Source organism: Nanorana parkeri, unplaced genomic scaffold, assembly GCF_000935625.1.
Source record: "Nanorana parkeri isolate BGI_ZX_2015 unplaced genomic scaffold, ASM93562v1 scaffold950, whole genome shotgun sequence".
Classification (NCBI taxonomy): Eukaryota; Metazoa; Chordata; class Amphibia; order Anura; family Dicroglossidae; genus Nanorana; species Nanorana parkeri.
Genome location: NW_017307218.1, coordinates 222,397 through 233,232, shown reverse-complemented (window position 1 = coordinate 233,232; position 10,836 = coordinate 222,397). Strand labels below are relative to the sequence as shown.

At 45.4% G+C, this 10,836-nt stretch overlaps 1 protein-coding gene across 1 annotated transcript in view; it reads right to left on the bottom strand.

The window, feature by feature from the left end:
• Window positions 1–10,836, bottom strand: part of DYNC1LI2 (dynein cytoplasmic 1 light intermediate chain 2) — a 54,422-nt gene that overhangs the window by 4,172 nt on the left and 39,414 nt on the right. Inside the window, exons 10-11 of the mRNA XM_018566456.1 lie at window positions 6,801–6,842; window positions 601–718 (exon numbers count right to left, since the gene is read on the bottom strand). Coding sequence (XP_018421958.1) covers window positions 601–718; window positions 6,801–6,842 — 160 coding nt within the window. The remainder of the gene's footprint in view (window positions 1–600; window positions 719–6,800; window positions 6,843–10,836) is intronic.

Sequence of the window (10,836 nt, the reverse complement as noted above, 5' to 3'; positions counted from 1 at the left end):
GAGAGCAATAATCCTAGGGCCAGTATTTTGGGGTATTTCTAAATTGATGACCTGTGGGGGCTTTTAAAGTGTCTTTTATTGACTTTTTGGGGTACTGCAGTTTTTCGCCGTTTCACAGTCGCACGCAATCTGTAAACTGGGCATGTTGGGTATCGTTTTACTCGTTGTAACCTCATCTTTTATATTTCATTTAAAAAATGGGTAATTTGTTGTGTTTTGGGGCATTTAATTAAATTTGTCACTAAATTTTGGGGTTTAATAAGGAGTTGCGCTAATATTGCGCAACATAAAAATTTTCAACTACCACCATTTTATTCTATAGGGTCTTGGCATTCAGAAAATATATAATGTTGGGGGGTTTTACGTCATTTTCAGGTCTAAAATGTGGAATATAACATGGGTGCAAAAATTGAAAAAAGGGCCTCAGTCATGAAGGGGTTAAACACTGTACTGTTACTCAAAATATATTCTGACTAGTTTGGCGCTATTGTTACCCCTTAAAATAGAAAAAGATATAAATGTACAAATCCTCGTCAAACTCTGTATTCTGCTCTGTAAGAATTCTCAGTATTATTCCGAAAAAAGGGGCAAGGTACTAACTCTTACTATTAGGGTCTGGTTTCTTGACTGCTGCCATAGGTGAAGAGCTGGGCACGGTGGTGGAACCGGTGCGGCCCGGAGTCCGAGGGGAACCAGTGGGAGCTCTGGCGGGCGATTCCTGAAAAACAAAAAATTATACGTATTTTAATGTTCTTTTCTAATGGTTTTAGATCATCTTGATTTATAATTGTTGACAGGTGAGAAAACAGTATAATCACTGCATTATAAATGTATTGTATATCACGTTCACATGAACATATATGGCACATCATACATTGTACAGGGCTAACATATCCATGGCATGGCTTAAATTGAACAAGCCATAATGTTCTTTTTGGTTATGTCGAAAATCAAGGGACGGCAAGGGAACTAAACTGATTTCCACCAATAAAGTGTAGCACTTTAAAATAGATTTCTGGGACAATCAAAAACCTACCCTTGCAGTGGGGCTACCCCTGCGCTGCAAGAGTTGAGTTCTCGTTTTGTCAAGAGGAGTCAAAGCAGATTTACTTATCTGACCTTCGGTTCGCTCTGGGCTGCTAGTCCCTGCGTGCTCTTCTCCCCTGGGCTCCAGCGGTCCACAGACCGCTGACGTCATCACATCTTTTCCAGGTTCCATAGACCTGCAGTAGACGTGAGGACACCAAGGGACATTCCAAAATCTGGAGTGGAGGGGGAGGATAGAGAGTGCCGACCGCCGGGGGACCAAGGATCAGGTGATTAAAACTGATTTGTGCCCCCTAGACAAGTTTTTTTAAAGTGTATCGAAAGCCAAAATGTGACATAGGATTAATTAGGGAAAGGTTAATGCCCATGTCACTATTTCGTCATCTATGGCCCCACTAGGGAGATTTCCCTTCTTCCCTCTTGTCCATTAGACAACAGACAGTGAGAGAGAAAATCTCTCCAAAGTGAAGCAAATCCCTTCTTAGACAGTTGTAACTGGAACAAGTGTCCCCACTGGAAGACTTCTGCTCTATTCCTGCTCAAAGGACAACTCAAACTTCTGACAGGGCTTCCTTTCCCTCATCATCCTTTCCAAAACAGATAAAAGGTTTTGGCTTTACATACACCTTAATGCCCAACATGCCCCTTACATCAAACCTGTCAGGTACTAATATAATACCCCCTATTCAGCATGTTATCCTAGATTGCCTTTTCAAGATTCATAATTCTTAAGGGTGACCTCTAGCTGGATTGCACGTTGCTGCATATTGAGGTGTGTTGTGTTACGGCAGTTTATTCATTTGAATTGGCTGTCTAACGAACCAAAAAAGGTGCATGTACTTTTTCTGTAATGCTGCGCACCACACTGCGGTGTGCTACATTGTACATCCGTTGGCAAGTTGTGGCGTCATTCATAAATGAATGGAACAGGAGCACAGTGTGAAAACAGCAAGTTTTTGTGCATTACTGCTGTGTGACAGTGTAAAAAAAACTATATGTACAAAAGAGGATATTTGCGGCCATTCAAATGCTAGTCAAGCATGGGTCGGCTCAGAACAGCCTTAGAAGAGATGTAGTGAGCTGACTGAACACAATAGGAGCATTTAGTAAAGGTTCAATAAGGGTATGTGCTTCAGAGCTTTCATTAGCTGAACAGAAGGTCTGTGAGGAAGGGTGTTCACTTCTCACCCATGGCTTGTGACGGTCATACTGCTCTGCTGTTAGACATCCATGTATTGGGGCTGCACTGGCAGGCGGCCACCAACACATAACACACAAGTGATCTGAACTGCTTCACTGTCTGCTAAAGAAAGGGATGGCTACTCTTTTGTACAGCATGGGATCACTAGCCTGGGGCCAGAGATGTTCAGATAACAAGCAGGCTGAACAACTGGAACTGAACAGATTTAGCCCAACAAAAAATACATATAAAAACCTAAGAGTATGCAATAGTAAAATCCTAACTTCAGCCAAATATCTGACAGGACAAGAAAGCAACAGCAGTAATAAAAATGTTTTTTTTAAAAATGATTTTGCTCCTGGCAGGAAGTTAGGATATATATTCCCAACAAGAACACACATGGCAATTAAAAACCAGACAGAGGATCTAAGCCTTGACCATGTGATCAAAAATAAAATAAATTTTGCTTTGAGTTTGGCTTTAAAAATGATATAAAGATACGGATCACCTTTTAGTTGGGCAAAACAGGAAAACATGTTAAGATACACCTATATTGGGGCAAGTGATGGTTTTTATGTGGTGCATATACAATGAGGCAACCTCCTATGTTAAAGAAAATCGGACACTTTTGGGCCTAAGCAGGAATTTGCCTTATTCAGGTTTACTTTGCTGGAGCGCCATTCTTCAGCCTAAAGAGAACAAGCCACAACAAGGTTTTATAGAACAATATGGAGGCTTCCTCCAGCAAGCCACCTCTGGTAAGAAAGCTGCTGCCCTCCCTGTCGCCCACCATTTTAATATTGACGCTGGAACCCTTCCTCAGACTGATTCAATCCGACCCCCAGATACACGGAGTACGCATAGGTGACTGCGAACATAAGGTAGCAGCTTATGCAGACGACATGCTGTTTTTTCTGACTGACCCCATGACGTCCCTGCAGAGACTGCGTTCCATGTTCCTGGAATATGGTACCATGTCAAACCTTTCTATCAACTACACTAAATCAGAAGCTATGTCCCTCGGTTTACCTCCTGGGGATGCTCTGGAGTTGAGAGATACCTTTTCATACCATTGGGCCCCCTCAGCGGTTAAATACCTGGGCATCCACTTACCGGCCTCATCAACAGAGCTATTCAACCTGAATTATGCTCCTATGATCCAGACCATCACCCAGGATCTTCACCGGTGGAGGGCCTTAACATGCTCTTGGTTTGGCAGGGCGGCCCTAATCAAAATGAATGTTCTCCAGAAACTTTTGTACCTGTTCCAAGCAATTCCCGTCAAGCTACCCAAACTTTACCTAAAACACACTGGAGGCGGCATTTAAGCGTTCATCTGGCTAGACCGACGTCCGAGAATAGCATGGTCATTGTTGAAAGCCCCCAAAATCCATGGCGGCCTTGACGTGCCGGACATACCGAGATACTATTTAGCTGCCCATCTATGCCGGGTCACTGACTGGCATGTCAACGCACCGTCCAAACTATGGGTCACCATGGAAACGCAATGGGAAAAGGCAACCGTCACAAATTTGACATGGGTTCCCCCACGACACGTACCCGGACACTTGACCACCCATCCTTTAATCGGAGCTACTCTAACGGAATTCTCCACCCAAAAGCGAAGGGGCATTCTTACGACTTCGGACAGCCCCATTACACCCCTGGCCCATAACCTGGACTTTGTCCCTGGCTGCACTCCAGATTTCCTCTCCCACTGGGCTCCCTCTGCAGCGCTGGCGGCCCATGCGTTCTTTAAACGTAACAGCTTCCTCAACAGGGAAGATCTGGCTCGTCTCTCCAGGACAGGACAGCTCCCTTGGTGGATATATTTTCAGGTGCGACACTACCTCACTTCTCCTGCTAGACAAAGCAACTTTGCCCGCAACATGAACGGCTTTGAGAAGGCGTGCAATGCCGAAGGCCCTTCTCGCCACCTCATATCCTGGATTTATGGCTTGGTTCGTCCGGCCAAACCTACACGCTTAGACACCTTGCGGGTTGCCTGGGAGAGGGAGCTAGACCAAGCTATCCCAGAGGACGCGTGGGAGACAGCATGCGAGGGGGCCCACAAGAGTTCAATCAGTTGTAGAACCCAGGAAACCAATTTCAAAATACTGTCCAGATTACCTGGGCATCCACTTACCGGCCTCATCAACAGAGCTATTCAACCTGAATTATGCTCCTATGATCCAGACCATCACCCAGGATCTTCACCGGTGGAGGGCCTTAACATGCTCTTGGTTTGGCAGGGCGGCCCTAATCAAAATGAATGTTCTCCAGAAACTTTTGTACCTGTTCCAAGCAATTCCCGTCAAGCTACCCAAACTTTACCTAAAACACACTGGAGGCGGCATTTAAGCGTTCATCTGGCTAGACCGACGTCCGAGAATAGCATGGTCATTGTTAAAAGCCCCCAAAATCCATGGCGGCCTTGACGTGCCGGACATACCGAGATACTATTTAGCTGCCCATCTATGCCGGGTCACTGACTGGCATGTCAACGCACCGTCCAAACTATGGGTCACCATGGAAACGCAATGGGAAAAGGCAACCGTCACAAATTTGACATGGGTTCCCCCACGACACGTACCCGGACACTTGACCACCCATCCTTTAATCGGAGCTACTCTAACGGAATTCTCCACCCAAAAGCGAAGGGGCATTCTTACGACTTCGGACAGCCCCATTACACCCCTGGCCCATAACCTGGACTTTGTCCCTGGCTGCACTCCAGATTTCCTCTCCCACTGGGCTCCCTCTGCAGCGCTGGCGGCCCATGCGTTCTTTAAACGTAACAGCTTCCTCAACAGGGAAGATCTGGCTCGTCTCTCCAGGACAGGACAGCTCCCTTGGTGGATATATTTTCAGGTGCGACACTACCTCACTTCTCCTGCTAGACAAAGCAACTTTGCCCGCAACATGAACGGCTTTGAGAAGGCGTGCAATGCCGAAGGCCCTTCTCGCCACCTCATATCCTGGATTTATGGCTTGGTTCGTCCGGCCAAACCTACACGCTTAGACACCTTGCGGGTTGCCTGGGAGAGGGAGCTAGACCAAGCTATCCCAGAGGACGCGTGGGAGACAGCATGCGAGGGGGCCCACAAGAGTTCAATCAGTTGTAGAACCCAGGAAACCAATTTCAAAATACTGTCCAGATGGTACAAAACCCCAGCACTCCTTCATAAAATAGACCCTACAGTGCCAGATTCTTGTTGGAGATGCAACTTGACACGAGGGACAATGCGCCACATTTTTTGGGACTGCGCCCTTCTCCAACCTTTTTGGAGGCGGGATTACAGGGGAACAACTTGCTTTCCACCCGAGTGGCTACTTGCTCCATATCCAGGAAGAGGATGGTGGGGGCCCACGCAAATCTCTATGTAAACATCTGATAAATGCAGCTAGATCTCCGATACCTAGACTATGGAGAGATGTGAGACCCCCATCTCTTACCGAATGGATTACTCAGGTGAAATACATTGCTGAAATGGAAGAACTTTTTTTTACCAAACAGGACAAAATTGCCAAATTCTCTAGACTGTGGGCGCCATGGACCCATTTCTGTGGGACAGTGTATGCAGAAATCACGAAAGACCCCGCGTAGAAGAATAGTTGGTAAACAGGTTGCATATTGATCATATATGACCACCTATCTAGGGAAAGAGATAACACATCCTGTGAGAATATGTAATGCGCAAGACGCTTTGAGTCTCCCCGGGCCATTGCATGGATTGGACTGCTGTAGAGACCTCTGGGGCCCTCCCATCGAGGACTCCCTACTTTCCACTTTCTATCACCTTTTCCACTTTTATACCCTTTTTGTAACCCCTGTCTCTCAGTGTGTATGTTACCCCAGTATATGTGTCTATGTACTTAATGTCATGATGGCTACCACAGGTCAACCTTATAGCCGACTGGGCATTGGTCGCTGATCTGCCCAGTCGATAATTTTACACGAACATCCTGGTGTCATAAGTACTATACAAGCTGTCCTCGCGGTCGGGACCTGAGACCGAATGCAGTAGACGTTACCGACTACACGTTCCTTATTGTATTAGGTTGTGACGTGAAATAAGCCGCTTGGCAGTGTGACAGCATACGGCTTGACCAATGTGATATGATATGTTGTGATGTGTTTGATCACCCTGTATGTTCTATATTTCTGTTATGTTCAATAAAATAAAACATTTTAAATGGAAAAAAAAAAAAAGAAAGCTGCTGCCCTGTCACCTGCCTAACCTGATGAAGATAACCCTATGTGGTCTTCTAGCGCCTAAGCATGCATAATAGCATCAAGAAACAGAGCTACATTGTGAAGAGGAATATAAACTACAGTACTCTATTTGATAATGCTATGGGCACTCAGGGGCTGGTAGAAAGCCAGTGCCATGAGGTTGGCAACACAGGGCAAAAAGTGTCAAGACATCTGAAGACCTCTTAACGTCCCATTATTGTGTGACAGGCATAGAGTACAGCAAAAGAAGGGTGCACATAAACAATAGTCAAGGCCTTATGTACAGCCTGGGTCTGGAATCTAGGGAGAAAACTTGCCACATTTTAGGATACTTACCGAGGCTCTTGTTGGAGTGGCTGGCTGCTTTGCCAAGTAAGACTGTCAAAACAGAAATAAAGCTTATGTGAAGTCATGAAATAGAAAGCAATCCGATATATAAAAACAAAATAAACATTTTATCAGACCCTAAGCAACAGTTCTAAAAATGGCAGCTGTTTACCATAAATTACACCTTTCTGCATCACATAAATATTGCTTTCTTGCTTACCGTCTTCCCAAATGCACGGGGGCTGGATACAGTCACTAGACACACCTGATGTGGTGCCAGCTAGGCATCTGCTAGGAGTCACTTTCAAGCAAACTGAGCAGGGCTGGGCAGGGGGCACGTAAGCCAAGCTGACCACAGGTCTGCATACTTTGGGTCAGCACAGCATCCTGTAGCTCCTATTAGGAGCAGAGGGGCACAAGAAGCTCAAGAGGAGGTGAATGGCAGGATCACCAAGTATTTGCTGCCAATGATGAAAATGACAAATAAAAGAAAGATGTACAGAAGGCTGTTAGGGGCAGCGGGGATCCCTGAACAGACCTTTTACTATTAAGATTTACGTACACCTTAAAAACTTTCACCTTTGCCAGTCTCTGTCTGCTCTGTTACATAAATAAAGCTAAGGGGCCATAGAAAGGCAGAGAAAAAAAAAAAAAAAAGATTAAAAAGGAGAACTATGGGGTCAGTGTTTTTCCCCATAGTTCTCCTTAGGGTAACGGGAGGACACAAACTAGCGTCCTCCCGTCACCCTAAGCTCAGTATACCGCGAACTACAGCTAGCGGTATACTGAGATGCCAGAGCGGAACCTGACATCGATGTCGAGATCCGCCCAGCTGCGTGAGTGACAGCTGGCTCTGCCTATCTAGAGGCAGAGCCAGCTGTACTCGCCCCATCCGTTCCGCCAGTCAGCGCTGGCGGATCGGAGCGGGGAGGGGGGAATCCAACCCCTCCCCTGTCACGGCAGAAAGCCGTGACAGGATCGAGAAGTGAGCGAACACCGGCATGTGTTCGCTCACCTCCCGATCTACTGAGCCGACCTGTGACAGTCTCATTGTTACAGGTCGGCTAGAACTATGAGGTGAGTGAAAAGCACTCACCTCATAGTTCTCCTTTAAGGGAAAAAAGGAAATGACTGCCGTTTGGCTACAGATCTTTTCCAGCTTGTTGGAAAATGTCTGCATGTGAAAGAAAATGAGCTCTACAAATTACTGGACAAGCACACACCTTGTAATCACAAATCAATCACCCATCTCTTTGACCAGATGCTTGGGCCTCAAAAGTGTACATGCTATGTGCTTAGCTGGCAGCCCTGAAAAACATTCCTTGCATCCATGGGGACTAAAATCTGTGAGCTGTAGAAATCCAACCTTGGATGATATACTATGCCCTAAGATCTCTGGTACCTCACACACAGAACTGGAACACAATTCTGCCAATTTCTGCAGGATTAGGCTATTCCAAGGCCAAATCAAGACTAACTGATAAAATGCATAATGACATTTAATGAGCCCTCGCAGAAATCACAGCTGCAGTGTTAAAAAATGCAGGCGGCATTCTGTGACACAATGTCCCTAATGTGTAAAGACAGCTGAATAAAGAAGCAGCAACACAATGACAGGGTCCATTCTTTGCTTCCCCCTCCTCTGAGCAAAGCTTTCACTTAGTCTGCACTGAGCAAAAGTTAGTCAGCGGGTTTGTGATGCTGGACCCTTCTCTCTGGGACTTCATCCTGGTGTGCATGGAAGACAATATACAAGACAGGTTTCTTATATTTTTCAAGTTGAACCCAAAAGATTTGCTGTCGATTTGGCAGAGGTAAATTTTAAGCTGCAACTTACCTCCATAGCTGTCATCAAGGGATCTGCTGCTGTATAAATGTGGTACCCTGAAGTTGGCTCCCAGTTCTAGCTTACCTCTGGACCCTGAGCACCAATCTGCTTCGTATTGACACATCCCTATTATGCACAGCGCACAGAGGTACTCATGGCCCAGACGTAAACTGGCATTAGAATCAAGCATCAATGAAAAGTATTTTTTACAGCAGCAGATACAGAGGTATGTATCAATTATACTTCTACACTGCTCCTGAAACTACACATTAAAATATCTTTACTCAGTTTGCTGTCCTTTAGTCATGTTTCAATGCATACATATGAATTGAATCATGCTTTAAAAGATAACTAAAGCCTTTTTTTTCAGCTTTAGTTCTGTGACCCAAACTCAGCATATAGCCGACTACAGCGTGCTATATGCTGACAGCACAGAGCGGTGCTGCAGCCAGGAAATATCCCCACAATATTGCTACATGATTGACAGCTGGGTCTGCCTCTCTAGCACCATAGCCAGCTGTGCCTGCCCCCTCCCCTGTCTGTCCCTCCAATGAGGGGAAGAAAGGGAGAGGAGGGGAATCCCTGACAGTCACAGCTTTATGCGTGAAGACCGTTAACAGAGCAATCATTGCTTTGAGATAGTTCTTGATCTATAGAGCCGGTGTGTGACACTGCAGCTCAAAGCATTGGGAAGAGTACATTTTACTCTACCAATAATTCTTCTTTAATGCATACACACGGACTAAAAAGATTTCTCTGTTACCCTGGATTATCTTTAAATCATCTGCCCTATAAAAATAGTTTTTGTTTTGTACATATAGTAAAGTTGCATCTACTTTACTTTAAAAAAAAAAGTGATTTAAAAGGAGAATGAACTGCCATACCTGTTGCTTCATTAGAAAGACCTGCTCATCTTCTGCTGCCACCTCCTTATCATGGACCAGCTGGTGAGAAAAGACACAGATTAGGTTAGGTAGACCTTTTCCATCCGCTGACAATTTCAATCTACAAATTCCCCTCTAGGGACTCCTGCATTAATTCAAGTCAATGATAAGCGCTTCGATTGTGCCAGACAAACAGCAATGTTTGAAAGAAGATGATCTAGTATGACAGGACTGCAACCATGAAAAGAGTTAGTACAACTCTTAGGCTAGGTTCACCCCTAGGCGATTGAGGTAGTGAGCTGTTTTCGTTTGTGCGACTGCGCTTGAAAATCCGTGCAGTTTTCAATGCATAGAGATGTCCGAGTCTCAAACCGCACAACAACCACCCGAAAATAGCTCCTGCACCTTTTTGGGGGACAAGTGATTTCGTCCGCGTGACAAACTGCAAAGGTGTGAACAGCCTCCATTGTGTTTTGCGTGATAAATCGCCTAGGTGTGAACCTAGCCTAAGTCATAAAGATATCCACCACATCATTTACATAAAGTAATGACATACCTTTCTAACAGGCGGCTTTACAATAAAGTCTTCGAAGGCATCTTCTGGTTTGATGCTTGCAAAATTTTCATGCAAAATTCCGATTTTCTTCTCATTGTCCCAACCAGCAGGACTAAAGAAAACATCACAACAGAAAAACGTTAAGAGCACATAGAAGCCAATAAAAACAAACTTTCACTTCCATAGAGCAGCTGATAGAACTGCTGCCCTCCTGAACTTGGGACTGGCTGTCGCAAACATGTAATAGTCTACCAAACTCAAACCAGTAAGGAATATGGAATTTTTGGCATGATACCACAAATGGTGCTCAAGCCCACAACCATACTGCTCTCCCAGGTAATCCCCAGGCCTAGGTAGCGAGAGCATACGCTTGCTTTGAACTAGGGATGCACAAATACCAGTATTTCGGAATAGAGTACAAGTTCCGATTTTTTTTTTTCCGCTACTCGCCGATACCGAATACCCGAAGTCCCATTCAGGAAGTGTAATGACTCGCCACCTGGTTTCCTGATTAGCCGGGAAGCCAGGCGGCGTGTAAAGACTCGCCACAAGGCTTCCCAATTAGCAGGGAAGCAGTCCCCATGCTTCTCGTCACTATGTGACGAGAAAGCATGAAGCCGACTTTCTGGCCAATTAGGAAGCTGGATGCAGTGTAATGACGCAACGCCCGGCTTCCTGATTTGCCGGGAAGCCGGCTCCATGCTCCCTCGTATTTTTTCACTTTGCTTTGAATGATAGCATACATGAAGACCTAGATGTGGGGCCAATTACTGAAAT